This window comes from Myodes glareolus, chromosome X, assembly GCF_982192425.1.
Source record: "Myodes glareolus chromosome X, mMyoGla1.1, whole genome shotgun sequence".
In the NCBI taxonomy this organism is placed as follows: domain Eukaryota; kingdom Metazoa; phylum Chordata; class Mammalia; order Rodentia; family Cricetidae; genus Myodes; species Myodes glareolus.
This window is the reverse complement of record NC_142053.1, coordinates 77805258-77829621: the sequence shown is the minus strand read 5'-3', so window position 1 is coordinate 77829621 and position 24364 is coordinate 77805258. Positions and strand designations below refer to the sequence as shown.

General features: G+C 36.7%; 1 protein-coding gene across 12 annotated transcripts in view; it reads right to left on the bottom strand.

Annotated features, from left to right (window-relative positions):
- Positions 1-24364, bottom strand: part of Atrx (ATRX chromatin remodeler) — a 160321-nt gene that overhangs the window by 93469 nt on the left and 42488 nt on the right. For 8 of the 12 annotated variants that reach the window (XM_048417796.3, XM_085684635.2, XM_085684636.2 and 5 more), the window contains 7 exons: positions 22694-22806; positions 14213-14268; positions 12637-12689; positions 11599-11723; positions 8761-8874; positions 2600-2709; positions 210-277 (listed from right to left, as the gene is read on the bottom strand). In XM_048417796.3, coding sequence (XP_048273753.3) covers positions 210-277; positions 2600-2709; positions 8761-8874; positions 11599-11723; positions 12637-12689; positions 14213-14268; positions 22694-22709 — 542 coding nt within the window. In that variant the 5' untranslated portion in view covers positions 22710-22806. Of the gene's footprint in view, positions 1-209; positions 278-2599; positions 2710-8760; positions 8875-11598; positions 11724-12636; positions 12690-14212; positions 14269-14301; positions 14462-22693; positions 22807-24364 lie in introns of those variants that run through there. The other 4 variants (XM_048417792.3, XM_048417798.3, XM_048417793.3 and 1 more) reach the window with 4 other exon arrangements.

Sequence of the window (24364 nt, the reverse complement as noted above, 5' to 3'; positions counted from 1 at the left end):
TTTAAAAATGTATCTAAAAAGATGAAGAGTGGTGGGGGACGACTTTAATGACAGCACTCCAGAGGCAGGCTAATAATCTCTGTGAGTTCAAGGCCAACCTGGTCTACAGAGTGAGTTCCAGAACACCTAGGATGTTAACACAGTAACAAAGTTGATAATAACCCCAAAGTAGACAACAATGAATGCTAAATTAAGAATTTATTACCTACCTACATTGCTCATCCATTCCATCTGAGTCACGGCTAATATCATCACTCATATAATACTTAAAACAGTTCTAGTGAAAGAAAAGAGGAAGGCGCAATTTATTCAAAATATACAAGTCCCAAATGTTCCTTTGAAATCATTAAAAATGTGAAAGGGATGTGCATGGTTTGGATGATGAAAGTAAAACCACTGTACTACCCGATATTATTTTTTTAAACATAGGACTATTTCAAGAAACTGGTTCCTTGAAATGCATTTTTTTTCTCATCTCATCCACAACCAATATTCGTTAAACAAAAATATGCTAAAAATTCTATTAATAGCCGGATGGCGGTGGTACATGCCTTTAATTCCAGTCCTCAGAAGGCAGAGACAGGTGAATTCCGTGAGTTCAAGGCCAGTCTAGCCTACACAGTGAGTTCCAGGACAGGCTCCAAAGCAACATACGAAGAAACCTTGACTCAAGAAAAACAAAAGACTAATTTGTTGTTTGTTTGAGGACTGGAGTTAAAAACAAGAACACTGACTCTTCTTCCAGAGGACCTGGGTTCAATATCCAGCACCCACAAGGCAGCTCACAACTATCTGAAACTCCAGTTCCAGGGGACCTGGCACTCGCACAGTCATACGCATAGACCAAGGTACATAAAATAAAATAAATCAATTATATAAAAATAAAAAAAATTAAAAAAATTTTATTTAGTAAACATTTCTAATCCTATTCAACTAGCTACCAAATTTCTACAAAAAAGCATACATGCTTTTGCTAATTAAAATGTAAAATAGTCAGCATATACAAACAAGTACTATGTCTACAGCTAAACAGTTAACAACCTGCATTATCTTAAAATCTCAAAATAAACTGAGCAGTGGTGGTGCTCACCTTTAATTGGAGCACTTGGGAGGCAGAGGCAGACAGATATCTGTGAGTTAAAGACCAACCTGGTCTACAGAGTCAGTTCCAGGACAGCTAGGGCTGTTACACAGAGAAGCCCTGTCTCAAAAAACTAAACAAAATAAAAAAATAAATAAATAAATATCAAAATATCTACCATGCAAGATAGGATACATCATGATCAAGAAGTCTGAGATTCATTAAAAAGTAAATAATACCCAATGTCTAATGCAGGTGTCTGAGAAGCAAAGCAGTTATTCAAATCCAAGTCTGCTTAACCTAATTAGTTTCCAGTGGAACTGTTATTAGTGAAATGGTCAGTACTGAACAGTCAGACCCCATGGGAAACTGAAACACAGCAGTCAGGCATATAACGACAGAGAGCAAATGTTGAACCCAGTGATAAAAGATCTGGTTGTCAGAACTTAAAACCCACAACACTGGATAGGCCTCTGGGGGAAATGAATTCAAGGAAAGGAAAATAAAAGAAAAAATAATTAAGCTTAGCAGAGTTGTGGAAGTCAGAATCTACCAAAAATTCATGCCAGTAAAGATCTAGCATATCAAGAAAAGTATGGCCTACCTCCGCATTTCAAAGGGGTTTTTTTTTTTTTTTTGGAGACAGGGTCTCAACTGTGTACCTCTGCCTGGCATAGAACTCACTGTGTAAATGAGCCTGGTCTGGAATCCACAGAAATCCACCTGCTTCTGCCTCCTAAGTGTTGGGATTAAGTTGTGTATCACCACTCCTGGCTGAAGGCAATAGCTTTTTATTGAGAAACAAGCTAAAAAAAAATAACTTAATCCAATATAAGCTGGAGATCCTGCAAGCTTGGTATCATAGATATTTGAAATTAAATCCGGGGTGTTTGGCAAGGCACAGTAGCGCTCACCTTCAATCCCAGCACTGGGGAGGCAGAGGCAGCCTGGTCTCTGTGAGTTTGAGGCCAGCTTGGTAAACAAAGCAAGTTCCAGGACAGCCAGGGCTACAAAGAGAAACCAACCTCATTTCTTAAATGAATGAATGAATAAAGGTGTTCTTAACAAAAACGTGCACAAAGAGTTAAAAGCTATAATCAACATATATGAAACACTTTAATGCCTTTAATTTCGTACTCATATTAAAACTATGTTTGAGATGCAGATTTAGAGAAGTAGGATATGCAGGATAGAAAGTTATAAACCACACAAATACACACATAAGAAACTGTAGGTTTTGAAAGACATTTGACTTCCTTAACTTCCCAATCTCTGAATATCATGATACCCACCTAGAACATGCTAAACTAATTCCACTTAAACAATCTAATTCTTACTGATATTTTAAGTATCAACTTGTATCTCTCAAGTTGTAAGGACACAAGCTTTCTGGATGCCCCACAATCACAGTAGCTTTCACATAATGGCCATTTTCAGGATATTCCTGTGTACATTTGTGTCCTTCATACACTGTGAGCCCTCCAAAGGGCAAAGTCTTATCACCAAATCTTTACATACCTTACAAATAAGAACTTTCAGTGAAGGGTGTCTATAAATGGAATCTTTTTGAAAATGATTGACCTGCTGTCCACAAGCTGTGCAGCTCACAATCCCATGAAGTCCATCTTCTAGGAAGAAAGAGTGATCATTACTCACATATTTATACTCACAGAAAAAAGATATTTGTCTTAGCCACAATTTTACAACCTTTGCTTTGTATCAGAAATAATGTATCTCATAATCCTGGAGAAAATGACATTTTGAACACAGGTTAAAAGGCTAATTTTACTGACCTTTTAAAAGACCATAACAAACGTGGTAGACTCTGAGGCCTAAATGCTAACTACATTCATTCATCATAAAACCCATCCATTACATCTTGACATAACCTAAAGAGATACCATAAAGAAATTCTTAAAATGAGGTTAAAAGCTCTTTGTTTTTTGAGACAGGTTCTTGCTATGTAGCCCTGACTGGTCTCATACTTGAAATGTAGCCCATACTGGTCTCGAACTCACAGCAACCCTCCTGCATCAGTCTCCCCAGTGCTGGGATTATAGGCATACACTACCACACCCAGAATCAAGCACTTTCATTTGCTAATGCCTTGGAAACAAATTAAGTACCAGTTCTTAAGGAATGAAAAAAGTTAAGTTACAACAGTGGAACAGCTTATTTTTCAATTGTACAGTTAGGTTAGACATACCATAAAGGCTTGGCTTCTTAAATAAAATTTGTTTATATAAACCCTACCAATATGGTACATAAAAACTGGGTAGTTTATGGTGTCACCAATTTCCAAAATTTACTTCAATATTACTAATCAGCAATCTTGGAGGACGATGTCCCCTCTCCCAACAGAGTTTGCCCTCAGGTTTAGGGATATCATTTAGGGGTTGGTTATAACTGGTATAGGGTTGAGGGGATGGGGGAGGTATTTTATAGATTCAGGGATGCTTTTTTTTTTCTAAAAAAAAAGAGGGATTAATTGCTGATGGGATAATATACTGGTATTTGTGAGGTTTTTTTTAATTTTTTTAAATTTATTTATTTGTCTGTTATGTGTACAATATTCTGTCTGTGTGTATGCCTGCAGGCCAGAAAAGGGCACCAGACCCCATTACAGATGGTTGTGAGCCACCATGTGATTGCTGGGAATTGAACTCAGGACCTTTGGAAGAGCAGGCAATGCTCTTAACCTCTGAGCCATCTCTCTAGCCCCAGTTATTGTTTTTATTGGCATTGATTCTTGTATATTGATTGTATGTGAGTATGCTTCTACCTCTGTTTAAAACATTTGTTTTGTATTGATATATATACATACATTTCTACCTCTGATTAAGATACTTATATATTATTTATATAATGATATACATTGTTTACATTTGGAGGTCATTGTCCTCATTTATTGCAGTTGTTTATAGGTATCGAGAATTATAAATCAAGAGTCATACATTATTTATGTTTGTTATATTTATGTTTAGGCTAATCGGGTTTTTTTAGATACATAGAGATTACATTTAGTATAGATAGTATAATCTCCAACCTCTTCGAAAAGCTGTGGAAAATGGCCTTTAATCTAACCTAGAGTTCGTGCTAGTGAGGCACAATCACTCCTGCCAACATCGCTCTACTCTAGAGAGAACAATGAGCACCAAAGACACTCCACCATGTGTCTCCTTCTTGTCTCCTTCTTGGCAGAACTGGCCTTTGGGCAAAGAAAAGCTCATACCTCGACCACTGACAGAGATACAGAGTATCCGTAAATGGATAAAAATAGGATTGTCATATCTTGCCAAGACAGGGTAAGATAGTTCTAAAAAGTTCCTTGTCTTTGAAAATGGCATGTCAGTTAGGTTAGGCCTTAGCCAAAGTTGGTTGCCTCAACACTGCTAATGAGATTTTGGGTGATTGTTCAGGTAGTCAGTTGTCTCTGTCATTTGTTGTACATTTCGGAAGTTTCTCGTTTGTACTTCCTGGCTGCTTAAGTAATATTGTTTCCCTTCTCAGATCTTTGATGGAGTTGAAGATTAGATAATTGTAGTTACCCTCCTCATGATTTAGCTAAACTCAATTCCAATACATTATTTAGACTCTTTGAAATAGAATGCTTAGTAGAACTTTTGTTATATGTCTCCTGCTTAATATTGTTTGTTGTTTTTAAATTTTATATTTGGTATCTGTTCCTACTGTATATAGTTGTATTGGGTTTGGTTCGATCTTGTTTAGAAAAAAGGGGGAGATGATGGAGAAGCTCAGCCAATCACATTCTGTTTAGGGTGTGTCCCCCTGGGGCCAAAGAAAACAGATAAAAGATCCAGGTCCACTTGCCTCTCCCCTTTTGTTCCCTGTGCTTCTGGATCACTGGAACCCTGGTTTTTGTAAGTTTCCTTTCTTCTGTTTATTAAAGCTGAATATTATTTTAAGTTGGTCTGGTTAATTACAACTTGCGATCGACCACGCTCATCACCTTCCTTCCTACTTGACAGCCTGTTCCTTATCAATAATGTCTACTATTTGCAAATACGACACTGTGACAAATGCAAATAAGACATCATCTTAGGAAGTAGAATGTCTGCAAGGGTGGGAGAGAAGAGCTCCACTTTATATTTACTACAGGAAAACGAGACGAAGACAACGTATTCAAGAAACAATAAGCAGAAAATCTCACCTGCCTCATTCTTTCTTTTAAATTTTCTATTATTATTTATGTGTATGGGCGTATTCTTGCACTATATCTGTTACTCTCAGAGGTCAAAAGAAGAAATTAATAACTTGGAACTGGTGATAAAGATGGTTTTGAATCACTTGGATACTGGGAATTAAATCTAGTTTCTCTGGAAGGGCAGCTGGTACTCTAAACCACTGAAGCATCTCTCCAGTCCCTCCTACTTTAATCTCCGTCCCTAGTTCTTTTCATTCTGAGAATATCAAATTGGAGAAATCTTAAAACAAAAACACAACAACAAAGTCACAGAACTGGAATCCCAGCAACTGAGGCTGAGACAGGAGGATCACCTGAGCCCAGGAGTTGGAGTCTAACCTGAGCTACATAGTGATACTCTGTCTCAAGAAAGAAAGAAAGGAAGGAAGGAAGGAAGGAAGGAAGGAAGGAAGGAAGGAAGGAAGGAAGGAAGGAAGGAAGGAAGGAAGGGACAGAAAGAAGAAAAGAGACAGAAAACAGAAAGCAATTCCTACCTATAAACACTAAATAAGACAAGGTTTTGTAGATAATCCAGATATGCAATCAAGACCTTGATTCACATCCCATAGTAAAATAATCCTTCAAAGTAAATCAGTGCAAATGTGTACACTCAAAAATGAAAAGGAGGCAACTGGTGGGGAGTAACTTTCTCTACCCCTAGACAAAAGATAAAATACTATGTATATTTCTCACCATTTAATTATGTATTTTGTATTTTTGCTACTTTTAAGGCCCAAGGCACCATGGACCCAAATATTAGTATATCTTTATTTGTCGGTGTTTTTAAAAAATTAAAGAACACAGTCATTCTTTTTCATAAAAAGAGAATCTGAAGGCTTGCTGTCACACAGAAACCGGTGTCCTATATCAATGCTTTTTCACCTTAGATACTTTTTAAAAGAAAAAATACAATGTTATTTATGTTAAATAATGTTTCAGATAAACAAGATAAATGAAAGCTACAGTTTGAGTTTTTATCTAATGTTAAATTTTATCCAGATAAACATCCATGTACTTTTGTGTATATATTATACATGATATTTTGTTAAACTTGATGACCCTTTGGAGATTTCCTTTCTAACATGTGCAAAAGGAATCACAGATGAAGACAGCAACTGCTTCTTATTTGGGAAACAGATGGAAGTCTTTATACATACAACATTGTATATAGAGTAATGAAACTAAACCCATGCATTTACTGCCGTGGATAAATTTCAAAAATCAACACTCCCAAAGCACATTAAGAGCATACAATTTCTTGTACTTTTTTAAAATGAAAAATGGTTTTGACTCACATATTAATAGATAACCATGCACATACATGCACATGCATAAAACTTTAAGATAATCATTACCTGTGGGGTAGGAAGAAGGGAAAATGGATGAGAGTAGGACTGAATCAATATATTATTTAAGTGAGATCTGAAGCAAATATGGTAAAATGTTGAAATGTTATTTTACTTATGTACTTGTTTCTGTACATGTAGGTTTCAATTTTTAATTTTTAGTTATGAAGTATCTTAAAGGTTCTAAACTGTGTAAATGGAAAAGAGGCATTTTAATTTATTGGCTCAATATATTTTAGTGGTTTTAAGAAAAATAAAATTATTTTTTCCAAGTAGAAGAATTATGTAATAATATATGTTTTAAACAATTTAACTGGGCAAACTATATCAAAAGAGGCTAAGATTGTTTAATTTCCGCCAATGTACTTTTGCTTTGTTATTATCCCATAATTTTGTTCCAAATTAATTTAAAATTATTTTATATATAAAGTATGCATTCCTCAAAGTATTCTAAATTCAAGTTCCATTTTAGAACTAATCTGCTAAAATGTTTGAATACTAACAATAGCATCCTTTCTCTCAAACCACTAGTTTATTCACACATTCACATATTAGCAATCCTAAAATTTAATTTCCTGTGAGATTCCTGACAGCTTAGACATGCAAATCACTGAGATGAAAATAAACACGAAATAAATATTTAGGCACTACATACACAGCCCCTTAAGCATGATAGAAATATTCTTACAAAGAACATCCAAAAATATTCCAGCAACACATTTGCTAAACCTAAGCACCAGCAGCATATCACAATGGCCCAAGGAATTCTCTCCCAAGCAACAGTGGCTCCTCCTTTTATTCAGCTTTCAAGTTGTATCCACATTTCAGGCACTGACTACTCTTAGAGCCTCCACCCGGACATTAGTCTTAATACAATGCTGTGTACAGTCATTTGTCTTCACTATGAGAGCCATGGTACCCCCCACCCCCCCAAAAAAAAACCACTACAGTCACTGGTCCCTGGTCCTTACCATTACTCTTCATGTGATGATGAAGTCTTAAGAAGAATACCTTAGCTTTGCTGACCTATGTTGTTGAAATGGCAACTTTGCTACTATAAATGTGAAGAATCTCAGAAAATCACTTTTATGCTCAAAAGAGGTTAAACACCCTCTTGTGGACAAAAGACTAAACAACAGTCTCTTGATTTTTACCTGCACCCTAACAAATAGTTTAAGTACAGAAAATATTTTACTAGTTCTATCAAGATAATCATACCATTAAAATAAAAATCTTAAAATTTTCTTCAAGAATCTCAGTATAGTTTCACAATTATGTATTATAAACAAATAAAAAAAATGGACACTTCCAGAACACTCCTACTTGGAAATCTACTGTCATGTTCTACTTTTCAGATTTATTCCTCTCATAGTTACAGATTCTGACTCTGTTATTCTGCCCAAAAAGTATATATAGGCACTATTTAAAACCACACACCAAAAGTGTGACAGAAACTCAACTGTAATAATTTCTAGGCAAATTTTCCTGCTGCTCTATCTACAGATGGCAAGGTAATCCGGCCATGTATATGAGGGAAGACAAAGAGTGGGGAAACTGACAGATGGAAGGAGCTTCATTAACTCTAGCTCCCATCTCTTCTACTTATTGTTGCAATGCAACTATAGTGTCCATGAAGAACATACTGAGGCACAATGCTGACCTCATCCAGAAATTATAGCTAGTCATGAATGAAGGGATTGAAATTTTTAATAAGTACGCCAAATAATACCTAATGTGCTCTACTACTATACATAGTATTGCTCAGTATGTATGAAGTTGTATACGTGGAGGCCACAGTCAAATTTTTTGCACAATTTTGAAATTGCTTCCCCTGGAGGGCACACTCATGCTATTCTGGCATGTAAGTATGTCTTCTGGAACCAGTATGTGGAGAGGAAAGGCTAAGCTTCTTGCAACAACTTGACAGCCACTGAAGGCAAAGGTGTTTTTCAAAAATGGACTTTAACCTTTTCTGCTTCAGAGCGCAAAGAGAAACAGAAGTTATTTTTAAGTAATGCTTTTAATAAACAATGGGCAGAAAAGTGGAGGTATTTTTAGTAAGCATATCAGATTTTCCAATATGGTCATAGACAGCAATTTAAACTCGTTTCATTTTCACTTGTATTTACCTCCGCGTTTTTTGAGATTTTCAGTTTTCATTTTACTTCTGCTTCTAAATTCAGGCCCTTTAAAATCATCTTTGTCTTCATTCAGCACTGGCTCTGGTTGTACAATCACTGTACCTAGAATGATTTCATTTAAAAAACCAATTACACATATTAAATGTGCAAGTGAAGTGCAAGACTTCAGTTCAGATAAAGCCAACATTGCTGGTACATAGTTTGTCAAGTTTTTAGTACTTGGATAAGGATCACAGGATAGTAGTAAAAGGGCCAGGTGTCAACAATCAAATTACTTGTTGCAGTTTAGAGATCACAAAACAGGAGGGGGAAGTATTATGAACTAAAAGAAAAGTGTCAATTAAATAGAAAGCCTCAGCCCAGCTCATGATGTTTATTGTGCCTATCATAAAAGCTGTTATGAAATGAACATTCATGCTAAGCCCTAAAAAGTCTAAAGTAAGTGGCAGAAGGGGGAAGACATCCTATTTTTCTCACAGTCCAAATAAGAAAAAAAATATTAAAAGATTTTTAAGTGTGTTTTTATATTGTTTTGGCAGGAGGGACTTGTGGGGGTAGGCAACAATGAAGTTCATTCTATTACTACAGTACCTAGGCTACACAATTTCCCCAACAGTACAAAGCTTCTCTAGCTTCCCAAGTTCTTGAAGAACATTAAACTGCAGGCTGTTTTAAGACACTTAAGCTAAAGTAGTCTACCAATAAACTGTAAAATAAGATCATCCGTTGGTATCTACTAAAATATTTTGGAAACATCCTTCCACAAGCTCTAAAACTTCCAAACTGTGAAAAGAACAAATAAAACGAGCATCATAAAAGGGGTTCAAGTCTCAATGTTTACTTACATTACTGGGCTTAGTACTAAAGTGGCCATTATTGGCAACAATTAAGAAAGTCAAAGCAGGGAGTCGTCAGAGTTCCCTCTGAAACACAGGAATATGTAACTCAGCAAGCAGATTTTGGCAAATTCTTAGCATCTAGTTTGTAAATGGATATTTAAGCCTTGGGGGGGGGGGTGAATATAAACGGCTGGGTAGGCACAGAGGATTGAAGCGTTTACAGGCTGTGGAAAATTTAATACTCATATTTCACATATATACTTCAGAAAAGAGCTCTCAAAATTTAAAACTCAAGTGTTTCTTCCTGAAGCGGGAGAAAGAATACCCACAGGCACTGGATTAAAGCAGGCCTGGGCTGAAATCTGCGCTTCTCAACCTAATGTAAGGAAAATCCCTTGAGCTCTGAATTTGAACCTAAACCTCTAACAGCATAGAAGCAATAACTGCTATATAACACATTGTTTAGAACAAAGGTGCTCAAGCTATGGGTTGTAACCCTTGGGAGAGTTGTTGAATGACCCTTTCGGGGAGAGTGCACCTAAGATCATTGGAAAACATATTTCCATTACAATTCATAACAGTAGCAAAATTACAGTTATGAAATAGCAACACAAATAACTGTATGATGGAGGGGTCATCACAACATGATGAGTTATAAAGGGTAGGGCATTAGGAAGGCTAAGAACCACTGTTGTAGAGGATTAAATGAGGTAAATTCATTGACCTATGCATATTCAATACAGAACTGTAACAATGAAGATAGTCGCCCAGATGTATGGAAGCTTATGAAACAGGTCACAGTTGAATATAAACTTGAGCTTAGCTCAGGTTGGTAACATCAGATACCAACTTCCGACTACAATACCATTAAAAGTAACGTTTGGACTCCTAGTTCTTACACTGAAGCACTCCCAAGAATCAAAAGTGAGTAACTGCCATTAGGACTCAAACTCCCACATTAGTTCTTCCTACTGACAGCCACAAAACAACTACATAAAATTGCTATAGATAATTTGCAAAAAAAAAAAAAAAAAAAGATAGTCACCATCAATTTCTTCTACCTTTCTATCTTTCTCTCTTTATTTTATGCATTTTTTCATTTTGTAATTCCTAATTATTCTAACTTACCCTAATTAAGTGAAGCCCTAACTTTCATACTCACATTCAAAAGACTTCCATAATTGAAAAAAATTATGAGCATAAATATGAACAGGAAATCAGGTTTAATAAATACTGCTATAAAAGATCTGCTAAGAGGCTAGAATATATTATTTAACAAAGGAAAACAAAACTCTAAATAGTTGACAATTTGAAACACCATAAAATCACCAAGGCCTTTATCATTCTGTAATTATCTAATCACATAGCTCTCAGTCTTGAATTATGAAGAATCCAAGACCTCCATTTGGCAGTTTTTCTCTCCAACCTAATCAATAATGTTTCACAAGTAGGACTAAAACACTCAAAAGGTCTGTGACAAGGCTTGTTTAAAGGATAACTTCTAGAATATACCTAAATCTACTGAATAGTTAACATTTCAGGGGATGTCAGAATGCAGTTAAGACAGGGTAGAAGACAGTGATGCTGGCCTAACATGCAAAAGGCTGTGGGAATAATGCTCAGCACTGCACAAAACTGAATTAAAAAAGACTGAAGTAGACCACAAAATGCTTTATGTCTTCAAGAAAAATCCATTACATTTTGAAATAAGAACAGTTGACATTTATTAAGTCAAAACTTAGTATCTTAAAACTTTAAAACTACTCCCATAGTCAAATGTAATTTGGAAAGTTTGTCATCCCCTTATTATAAACCCAATGAAAACAAGAGAATGTTTGATTTTGTTCTTTTCAAAACTAACTGAATTATGTAACACCTAAATGTTTTCATTTCCAAACTAATATTTCCAGACCACTATCAATGTAAAACAATGGTCATTTTAAAATACATTTCAATTTAAGTTCATGTGAAAATTAATACACATTACCTTTTGGCAAGCTTTGCATAGTAATATCATTTTCTGAATTCTCATTAGCAGCTTTTTCATTTACATTCTCATCCATTGGTTTTTCATCATCAGATTCTACATATTTTGTCACAATTGAAGGTTTCCTATGAAAAGAGTTAAGTTCACGGAATTATAGGCATTTCTGACAACTGGAACAACATAACAAGTCAATAACATGTTTAGATATAATAATGGCTCCCAAGCAAGTACGCCATCAGAGTCACTGACAGAAAGTATTTCTTTATCATATCACTAAAGATTGTGACTGAACATACACATTATGGTAACAAGTGGATTTTTAAGGAATTATTTTTATATCACTACTTCAGGAGGAAAGTCAGTAATAATCAAATTGTGTTTAGTAAGAGATAGTTCTATTGTATAAGGAATGGCAAAAGCAAGTAGTACCACACAGAAAATTTCTAGGAAGGGCTGCCCATCCATGGGTCTTTGTTATACCTGGAAATAATTCCTGTCCTTATGAATAGTTTGGCAATTCAAAAGAAAAAAGACATCTTAACAGTTTTGGAACTTCTTATAACATACACATATAATGTCTTTTTCCATCCTCAACAACATCATGTAACTCTTAAAAACCCACATTGTTGCAAAAGAATTTCAACATTTCTCTTCTTTGTAAAGTACTCTATACTGAAAGGGTCACTAATACATAAATCTGTCACAAAAATTTCCTTTTGACTGAAACTGCACTACAGATCTATTAGAATTTATTGCATTACCCATCTCAAAGCATTTTGACTGGTATAGAATGGTTTATTTAAAACAATGGCACTTGAAATAAGTTCAGGAAAAAAATACATTGTATTTTCAGAAACAGTAAACCAAATAACCAAAAAAACAAATAGAATGAAAGGAAGAAAGGAGGGAGGAAGAAAGGGAGAAAGGGAAGGAAGGAGAGAGGGAGGGGTAAAGAAAGGAGTGGGGGAGGGTGGAAGGAAGGCAGGCAGAAAAGGCAGAAAGAAAGAAAGAATTGTATTTCTTCCAATGTCAACCCACCTCTTTGACCGTGAAGATCCTAATGATTTGGATTTTTCTGAGATGCTAGTTCCCTAAACATGAGGAGAAAAACACAAAGGTGAGTAAAACTTTCCCAGTAACACTATCTCTATAATCAATCATCTTCCTGTAGGAAGATCTTTCTTATAGTAATATAACAAAATACTATTTCAAACACCCAAATCTTTTTTTCAAAGAATTCCAGAAACAAATTCTGAAGTTGAGAATGTACCTCAGTGGTAAAGCTGCAAAGTCCTAGGTTCAGCACCAACACCAACAGGCCACCACCCCTGGCCACCTCAGCCCACCTCAGCCCACCACAACCCACCACAGCCCACCACAGCCCAATCTATCCACAACACACATGCACACACACCACTAATTCTCATTACTCTCGGGTTTTCTTGACTGAAGATTAAATCTGTCTCTTAAGTGGGAGGGTGGTAAGGATGCTAGAGCTTTAACCTAAGAGACCTAGCATGTGTTCTTCCATTTATTAAGATTTATTTTACTCTTTGATAATTGTATACATTTAATAAAATGTACTTCAAAGCAGTCATGATCACATGCACAAGATCAAGCCACCAAGTCAGAATTCCAGCACTGATAGGGGAGTGGCTCTTGAGGCATCACCTTTAACATGTGCCCTAACACTGAACTACTCCCCAGCTCTTCCATTTTCTTTTTACTAATGTTGTTTTATTTGGAGATAAAGTCCCACTATGTAGCCCCAGCAGACCTGGAACTTGCTATGCAGACTAGGCTAGTATCCAAATCAGAGTTCCACTCTCCTCTAACTCCTGAGTACTGAGGCTGCCACTATGCCTGATCCTTCTGGATTCCTTTGTTTATGCTTCTGTGGTGTTGGTGTGTGTGTGTTTAAGTGTGTAAGTTGCTACAAAAGCACTCTACCACTGAGCTACTCTCTTGAAATAATTATAATTACCAGCTAAGGATGTGGGAAAGAATACAATGTTTATATCATGATCTCTGTCTCATCTAACACAAAATAAAGGAGCAGAGGCAATTAGATTTATGAGAGGCAGGTGTTTTTATGAAGATACAAAACGTGCCATTCTTCTTTAATAAACAGCACAAAATAATCTCTCTAAAATGTAAGCCTGGCGAAAGATGGAGGACCTCAGTGTGTGTTAATAGGATAATGCTTAGAGACTCTGAATATCATGTTTTGAAAACTCTTACAGCCAGCAGAGCATGGTGGCACACACCCTAATTCCAGCACTCAGGATGCAGGTGCAAGTGGATCTCTATGAGGTCCAAGACAGACCAGACTAGACAGAGAGACTCTATCTTAGGGGGAAAAAACTAAAATTTTAGAGCTATTTCCACAATGTATACCTCAAACTGATAATGACAGTTAAATATCTTCTCAATTAGCAAGCTAGAGTGAACTGCATGATAAACACCCTAACAAACACAACAACAACCAAATTAAAGTATCACAGTGATAAGTGCATACAACAGTAGCCTTAAATGTTGACATATATTAAAATTGGAAGCACTAAAGACAAATATGTTGATTAATAACCTTTAAAATATTTCAAATTCTACTTACCTCTTCCTTGTTATTTTCCATCATATCAGAGTTAATTACAGAACCACTGTTTTTATCTAAAGAAAAAGAAGAAATGGAAGAATATTTACCGTCTCTTCGACGTATTATCAAAAAACACCAAAAGTGGCAGTGTGGCCTGGGCCGATAATCCAAGCACTCAGGAGGCAGGTGTAGGAGTAGTAACACAAATTTGAGGCCAAATGGCTTACATAGCAGGTCCAAGATCAGTCAGGGTTACATAGGAAGATCCTATCTCAAAAAATAAAATAATTAAAAAAACAAATAGCAGAACACTAATACCTAGTATTAGTATTAATACTAATACCAGAACCATTTTGTAGCTATGAAACACAGTGATATTGATAATACTAAAAGCTTTTTATTTTATTTTATTTTATTTTATTTTTTAGCTTTTCAAGACAAAGAGTTTCTCTTTGTAACCCTGGCTGTCCTGGAACTCACTAGGTAGACCAGGCTGGCCTCAAACTCACAGAGATCTGCCTCCCTCTGCCTCTAAGTATAACATGACTACTAACAAGCTGTATTTCATCTCACTATAGAATACTGGCGACAGGGACTGGAGAGATGGCTCAGCTGGCAAGAACATTCACTGATCTTATAAGAAGACCCAGGTGTGACTCCTAGCACCCACATGTCAGGTCACAACTATCCAGAGCTACAGTTTCCAGTGATCGGAACATTGCCCGTGGACAATAAGCAGGCAAGGGTTGTACAGTAATATGTGGCAAAACACCATACACATAAATCCTGGTAGGGACAGGCAGTGGTGGCAAATGCTTTTAATCCCAGCACTCGGGAGGCAGATGCAAGCAGATCTTTGTGAGTTCAAGGCCAGCCTGGTCTACAAGAGCTAGTTCCAGGACAGTCAGGGTTGTTACACAGAGAAACACTGTCTTAAAAGACCACCAAAACAAAACAAAACAAAAAGCAAACAGAAGAAAATAATACAGATTAATAAAACCAGGAATAAAAAAATTTCAAGAAACTAAAAAGTAATTGTTCAAAAAATGGAATCAACCTTAGGCTAGACTAATCAAGAAATAAAAAAGAGGATTATTATTGCCAACCTTAACAAAAATAAAGATTATAAAGAAATTGTATTAACTATACACCCCCCCCAAAAAAAAAACAGAGGAATGTAACAGGTAAACAAACTAATGAAATAGGCTCCTGAAAAATTAAGACAATATGAAAAAGATTAGTCATCAAAAATGACCCACAAAAAAACAAAAGTCCAGATGTTTTAATCAATAATTTTAACAAACACGTAAAAAGGGATGTTGATGCTTTATGAATTCCTCTAAAAATGAGAGGATACTTCTCAACTCATTTTGATGCCATAATTACCCTGATACCAAATCAAAGTAAGATAATCACAAAAGAGGAAACTACAGATTATTATAACTTCTGAAAGCTCCACACAAGAAGACACACTACAGGACTGGGGATGTGACTCGACTGGTAGGCACATGAGCGCATTTGACTCATAGTTATAGCCCTGGGTTCTTTCCCCAGTACCCCACAAACCAGACAAAGAGGTACATGTCTGAAATCCCAGCACTGAAAATGGAGAGAGAGGCAAGGGGACCTGGGATGGCACCTGAGAGACAAAGGAGGATCTCCATTGAGTTCAAGGTCAGCCTGGTCTGTATAGTAAGACAGTCTTAAGTAAAGCATCCCAAAGAATCTATAAAAATACAGGAAAAAAATTACTAGAACTAATAACTAATTTCAACAAGAGCACAGGACACAAATTTGACACAGAAATGTCAAAAGAGTTCCTAAACAGTTCAAAACAAGATTTTCATATGTAAACTAAGCAGAGAATGTCATACTTGAAAGACTAAACTGGAGGTTTAAGCACTAGCCTGTGCAACACAGCCAGATGCCCCACTTTACCAACTGGGGGGGAGGGATAGAGAGATGGCTCAGCAGTTAAACACATTAGTTGCTTTTCAAGAGAACCCGAGTTCAAGTCCCAGCACCCACATGGTGGGTTCACAACCATGTATATCTCCAGTTCTAGGAAATCTGACACTCTCTTCTGACCTCCATGGGCACCAGACGTGCAAGTGAAACACATACATACATGCACACAAAACACTCCCATTTAAAAAAAGAACTAAATCTAATTTAGAAAAAAATGTAAAACCCTGATGTGTTTAGGTAAAAATACAACAAAAATACTTATAATATTAGTATTCTGACAACAGAAAAGCACGAGGCTAAGAATGTATACAGTTGTCTACTAATTAAACATTCCTAGTCTTTGTTTTTTTAAAGAGTCTCCCTGTGCAGTCATCCTCTTTCCTTATCCAGTGGAAAATGGAGCCAAGTTCAGGTTCATCCTCCACTACACAGGAAGTTCGAGCCTGGGCTACAAGACATCCATTCTCAAAAATAAAAGTAATAAATAACAAACAAAAAGAATGTCCAGCCTGTACCTCCAAGAGCTTTTGATTTTATCATCCACCATTCCCAGCTGGCTATCTTCTGGCATTGCCACTGCTACCCCTACCATCCCAGGCTGGGTCTTGAATCTAAGGCAAGCAAGCACTCTACCCCTAAGCAATACTGCCAACCTAACATTCTTATTCATTATATGAAAAACTGTTCAGTTTTATAGTTATCTCTTGAAGAAAAAATGATGACCAGTTTTGAATATTCATTACAGGGTAAATAATTACTATTAATCTATCACCAAATTCACCACATCTCTCTAATGTTCTGTCAAATATTTGGTTGTTTATAAATTCAATGCTTTAGCTGCAGAATTTCAAATTGGTTTTCTTCTTAAGTTTTTCTATAATTGAACTTCCTCATTTGTTTGTTCCTAATTATGCCTGCCTTTTGATATTTGAACATAGTTACAATACTTGTCTACTCATTTCAACACCTTCATTTCAACACCTATGTTTCAAGAGATCCCCTTTTCCTTTCATGAATGAGTGCCATTTTCTCTTTTGGTCTATCTAGTATCTTAAACTGGATACTGGACACTGTGAAATAGTCAAGCTACGTCTGCTGTGTTCCTGAAAAGAGCTGCTGACTGTGTGGCTGCACCTGAAATCAAAACCTAGCCCTATACAAAGAAGACAGCCAAGGTTTTGTCCTACCCTTTCACAGCCCACCCCCACTGCTGAGACTCCAGCATACACTGAGGCAATTCAGCCAGAAGACTACATAGGTAGGTCTTTTTTTTTCTGCTTGAGGGTTTTATTTTCTGCAAAAATTAGAGTTCCCATTTGGTAGCTCTAACCAAGATGAGATCTCCTAGCTCACTTTCTAACTACTTAAACAGTGCTCAAAGTTTTTCCTTGACACTGCATCCCGTTAGACCACCAGATTTTAGTTAAGTCTTAACAGCTACAAAAGGTAACTGGAAGGAACATATCCTGAGGCAAAGCGGCTTTATTTTAACAAATGGAGATTTCAGCCAGTGTCATTTTCTTCTTCTAGGTTCTGCCTTTCCTTCCATTATCCCCACTACTTATCTAACTCCTTATTTGTGCTGCCCACAGCACATATAGTATTGGATATTTGTGAACAATAAATACTATGATTTGTTCAACTGAAGCCACACTCTGCCCTGCCACTAGAAGTAGACCCTTAATGTGCCCAACTAATGAACACAGGACTCTGGCAATAAATTTCATTCTAAAAACAAGAAATTAGCTGGGCAGTGTAATTTAAGTCTGTAAGTAGAGACCCTCCACCCCCATCTCCAAAATATATCAATTAAATCAATAGAGTTGAGCATGGTAGTTCATGACTGTAATTCCAGCATTTAAGAAACTGAAGTAGAAGACTGCTTACCAGTTCAAAAACCAGCCTGGGCTAGGGAAGAACTTGTCTAGGTACACTAGAGCAGTGGTACATCCCTTTAATCCCCACACTCCTTAGGTAGGGGGAGAAAGACCGCTTAGCTCAAGGCCAACCGGGTCTACACAGTGAGTTCGTTGGATAGCAAGGACTATCTAGAGACATTTTACTTTAAAACAAAACTGAATGGATGGATAATTTCAAACAAATACTAAACTCCAATTACATTTCTCTTCTGTTATTAGCAATTATAATGAACTTGTAAGTACAAAGAGGACTAGGCAAATGACTATAAAAATTGAAGATGGTAGGAGCCCAATTTCTTTATTTTAGAAAAAAAGAACTCTAAATACAAAAAAGAGAAGGCTGCAGAAGTGTGGTCTGAAATTACAAATGCTGACATCAACTCCTAAACATTTAACACATTTGCACTAGCTTTCCTGAAAAAGCAAGCAAGGCTTTCCTGGGGACAATGGGCACACCAGGCACACTAAGGTCTGCTGTTAGCCTCAGACATGTTGTGGAGACAAAAAACAAGGAAGGATCCAAGAAATGATCAGTACTTGTTTTAAAGAAAAAGTCAATGGATGGTGGCATACTCTAATCCCAGCACTCGGGAGGCAGAGGCAGGCGGAGTTCGAGGTCTGTCTAGTCTACATACTGAGTTTCAGGACAGCTAGAGAGAAACCCTGCCTCGAAAAACCAAATCAAACCAAACAAAAACAAACAAACAAACCAAAACCAAACAAAAAAAATCAAACAAACAAAAAAGTCAATGTAAGCATCCAGAAAGCATGAAATTTGTAAAATTCAAGTGTCAAGAAAAAATGAGGATTGGTAACATTGGTAACAGTAGGTAAAGGCTCTTGCTGCCAAGCCTGACAACCTAAGTTCAATCCCTGGGATTCCATGTAGTAAGAGGAAAAAACTGACTCCTGCAGGTTGTTCTCTGACCTTGACAGGCATGCTTTGGCACGTAAGTGTACGCACACTCATGCATATACACATATAAAAAACTACCTAAACATAATAAAAAGTTTCAAAATAAATGAGAGTTATAATATTCATAGGAAATAGAGCATTCATATATACTAATAAATGCATAGAGGATAAATCATAAAGCCCTCCCTCAGTAACATTGTAACTAATAATGCACCAATAAATTATCAGGCAACGAACAGACCTTGGGATACACAGACTTTCTAGGAATGGCCAACAAGATTCCACAACCTCAGTTCCCTGAATCTGTGATTACTGCTCCACTCTGTGTTTGTAAGTTGGTACATACAGTTAACCTTAAAACTGAGAGTATATCAGGAATAAGTGAGAAGTGAAACTTAATCTAATCATGTGATACCTTAGAAACAGAAAATTTCAGACGAGGAGGGAATGGTAGCACACATCCTGAGTTCTGGGCCAAACTGGTCTACATGGCAGGTTCTATGATGAGAGCCTGTCCTGTTACAAATCTAAAGAGCAAGAGAATCAACAAGCAAGTAAGAAAGATGTGCTGTGCTAGTCTTGCCAAAAGAAGGGGCAACATGAAAGGCAGGACTGTGAGATGACAAACTGGGGCTGGTTGAGCCACCTAACATAATCACTTGGAAATAGAAAACACATTAAGCTATTTTGATGGCAGAATAGTCTCAAAATCTTCCAGATCTCATTATTAGTTATAAAAGAATAAATCCTAACTTTCTAGTAATCAACCAAGCACAAATATAACCAATATAACAAAATAACTTAACAACATCAATAAAGGGACAAATGAAACCACATGTTTTGTGATAAAATTTACAGAAGCATATTCTCCTGGTTAGATTTTTTTTTTGTCAACTTGACACAAGCCATACTCACCTGGGAAGCTGACTATACTATTACTGCTATTCCTTTAGAAGTAATAACATTTTTCTTCTGGAAAGATTACAGGACTTGTTAGATTTTGCTCATTAAAAATTATGATTGTGGGTTGATGGCCCATGCCTTTAGTCTCAACACTCAAGAGGCACATGGTCAAAGCCAGTCTAGTCTACATAGGAAGCATCAGACCAGCCACAGTCATAAAATGAGATCCTATCTCCTAAACACATATGGGGGCGGGGGAGGGGGAGCAACACATGCCTTTTCTGGAGGAGAAGCAGGCAGGTCTCTGGGAATCTGAGGCAAGCCTACCTCAGTCTACAGAGCTACTTCCATGACAGTCAAGGCTATACAAAAAAACCCCTGCCTCAAAAAACTAGGGGAAAAGACCATGTTTAAAACATCTGATAAAAACTAGCTATAGTTCTCCTTTTAAAAAAATTGTGTTTGTGTGGTGGGGACAGAGTCCATGGGTGGGTACGTATGCCACAGAACATATACACGTGAAGGTCAAAGGGAAACTCTGGGGAACTGGTTCTCTCCATCCAACTCTGCATGAGTTCCAGGGATCAAACTTGGATTGTCAGGCTTTCACAGCAATAACTTTTATTCATTTAGCAATCTGGCTGGCCCTAGTGTAGGCCTTCTTGTGTTTCTGTGAATCCTATCAGAACCTCTTCAATCTGTGCTTGATATTCTAAGACATTAGAAAATGCTTAGCCAATGACTTATGACATTCTAACTGCATACATAGTTGAACTTTTCACGATGATTTTATTATCTATGTTATATATAGGTATATACATGAATGAGGTTTTTTGTTGGTTTGTTTTGATTTTTTGAGACAGGATTTCTCTGTGGCTTTTGGAGCCTGTCCTGGAACTCACTCTGTACACCAACCAGGCTGGCCTGAATTCACAGAGATCCACATGTCTCTGCCTCCTGAGAGCTGGAATTAAAAGTGTGAGCCATCACAACCCAGCCATGAATGAGTTTTTGTGATGTGCCTGCTGCATAAGTCAGTAGTCATGATAGGATATAGTTTTTTTTTAATTTTTTAATTTTATGTGCATTGGTATTTTACTGGCATCCATGTCTGTTTGAGGGTGTCAGAAGCCCTGGAGTCAGAATTATAGGCAGTGGTGAGCTGCCATTTGGGTGCTGTGAATTGAACCAAGGTCCTTCACAACAGCAGCCAGTGCTCCCAACGGCTGAGCCATCTCACCAGCCCTGGATATAGGCTATTTTTAAAGATGCTTAGTATGCTAACTTCAACATTCAAGAGGCTTAGGCAGGGTGATCACAAGTTCAAGGACAACCTGGAATATATAGCAATATCCTACCTCTAAAATATTTCTTAAAAAGAGTAAAGGAGTAATGAGAACAAATTCCAACTTGTTTTATAAAAATATATTTACCAAATCCATTTCAGTGTTTTGTTGTTGTTTTATAAAAAATAAAAAAAATGAGTCTGAAAGTAGCCAGGTTTGACTGAAAGTTACTATGCAACATTGTGGAATATTAATTTAAAATGTGTTACATTAATGTTTTGGAACATTTATTTAATGATGCAAAGATGTATTGCATTTGTTTAACTCTGTGAAGTTGTGTTACTTTGCCTGTTTAAAACACCTGACTGGTCTAATAAAGAGCTCAACAGCCAATAGCAAGGCAGGAGAAAGGGTAGGTGGGCCTGCCAGGCAGAGAGAATAAATAAAAGGAGAAATCTCAGAAAAGAGGATCAAGGAACAAGATAAGGAAAAGGACTCCAGGGACCAGCCACCCAGTTACACAGCAAATCACAGAGTAAAGAAGTAAAGAAAGGTATATAGGATAAAGATAAAAGCGCAGAAGCAAAAGATAGATGGGATAATTTAAGTTAAAAGAAACTGGCTAGAAACAAGCCAAGTTAAGGCTGGGCATGTATAAGAATAAGCCTCGATGTATTTATTTGGAGCTGAGTGGTGGGGCCCCCCAAACGAGCAAAGAGACAAGAGCAAAAAAAAGCAACTACAGTGTAATCCATGCTGGCCTTGAACTCGGAACCATCCTCCTGTAACAGCCTACTTGCCTACTGAGTACTGACATTTTAGGTATAAGACATTATTCCAAACTTCACTGAATGGTATTATTAAATAAGCAACATAACAATTTAAATTCTAAAACACACATAACCACTGGAATAAAATATTTCTGTACTTCATCAGGGATACAGCTGTAGAGCACTTGCCTAGAAGGCTTAATTCTTGAATTCCACCACCTGAAACCTATGCTGCTCATATCTCTGCTAATACTTATCTACTCGTTACCTCCTTCACCAGAAACATCCATTAGACAGAAAACAGAATTAAGTGTTTCACTCTATGCATCATCAGTTTACACATTTACACTTTTCCTTCCAAAATTAAAAATACAGCAGATACTAGCAAACATACCCAAGAAGGACTTCTACAAATTAAGTACTCCATACAAAAACAAATAAATGACAACTAGAGAGGTGACTTAGCAATTAAGAATGCTTACTACTCTTGCAGAGGACCCAGATTCGGTTCCCAGCACCCTAAACAAGCGGCTCACAACCACCTACAATGCCAGTTCCAGGGAATCTGAAATTATAATACAGAGGAATCCAGGCCTCTGCAGACACCTGCACACATATCGCAGACATAAACTCATGCAACCTCATACGCATCATAGACATAACTAAAAGTATAAGAAAGTACTTAAAATAAATGAATAGAAATAAATAAAAAGGGACTGCATACAGCAAAGGCTTACCTGTGCTTTGGTTCATAACAACTCGTGGAGAAGAACACGTTTCCTCAGATTCTTCTGATGAATGTGCTAGGAAGTCATGAAGCTTCTGCACCAATGTATTCAACTTGCTTTCACTATCAAAACAAAAATTTTAACAATGCCCTTATAATAAACATAAATCTTTAACAAACAGTGAAGTTTATTCTATAGTCTTATGAGAATATACATACTCAAAGTCAAAATTAAGGCAATGAATTTTACTTTGCTGAAGATAAAAAATATAATTAATAGCCAGGCGTTGGTGGCACGTGCCTTTAATCCCAGCACTCAGGAGGCAGAGGCAGGCAGATCTCTGAGGTCCAGGCCAGCCTGGTCTACAGAGTGAGTCCCACGACAGCCAGGACAACACGGAAAAACCCTGTCTAGAAATCAAACAAACAACAAAAAAAAAAACAAATAACACAATCTACCCAAATAATTTTGGACAGGCTAAAATGCTGATACTATTCACTAAGCATTTCTAGAATATTAACATCTGTCAATATGCTCAATATGGTATCTATAAGTTACATTTTAAGAAAACTTAACAGCAAGTAAAGCTTATCACATGCACTGGGAATAGAGATCGGCATCAAAACTATTTACTTTGCACAAGGCTCCGAGCTTAATTCCCAGCACTTCTAAAAATAGCAAAGAACAAAAACAAATCACCTATTTTTTTTAAGAAAATACAATCTTACAACCATTGTAATCGAATGGTTGTAATTGAATGAGTTTCAAAAGAAAAACTGCAGCAATAAAAAGCAAGAGATACTCATGTTTAAATTTTATGCATCTTTAGCTGGGCATGGTGCACACCTTTGATCACAGCACTCAGAAGGCAGAAGCAAGCAGATCTCTGAGTCAGAGGCTAGCCTGGTCTACAAAGAATGTCCCAGGATATCCAGAACTACACTGAAAAATCCTGTCTCAAAAAACAAACAAAATTTTATCTACCTTTATTTCACAATGTCTAGCTGTCCTTGTATATATTTTCTCATTACCATTAGTAACTTAAGTAACTCTTTTCTTATACATAAGCTATATCTGAAAAGACCTCTGAAACCAAAACACTGGTAGATCACCTTCTCAAGAAAGCTTAAACACACCAACATGCAAAATATGTTAACAGTTTTCTTCCTCTAAACAAGAAAATTAGTAATTTATCAAGTATATTTATTTGTTGCCCTGACTAATTTGTTTCTAATTATTCTATCTTCTGCCTGGCATAGAGTAGTTGTATAAAGACTGATGGTAAAATGAAACAGATTATAGAACAGGACTTGAAAGAATGAAGACTTTTAAGAGACCAATAACAGAATCATAATTTACAGCATAAACTGTTAAGTTGTTTAATGACTGAATAGGGTTGCCTTACATGGTGGCAAACACCTTTAATCCCACACTCCAGAGGCAGAGGCAGGCAGATCTCTATGACAAGGCCATTCTGGTCTATAGAGTGAGTTCCAGGACGGCCAGAACTACACAAAGAAAACCTGACTCAAACAAATGAGAGAAATAAAATAAACTGATAAGGAATTCAAAACTTAAACATTTAATCCTTTCTTTTAAAAGATGAAGATCTTTCAAGACTGGAAAGATGACTCAGCAATGAAAATCACCAGAATCCATATCCCAGCATCCACATTAACA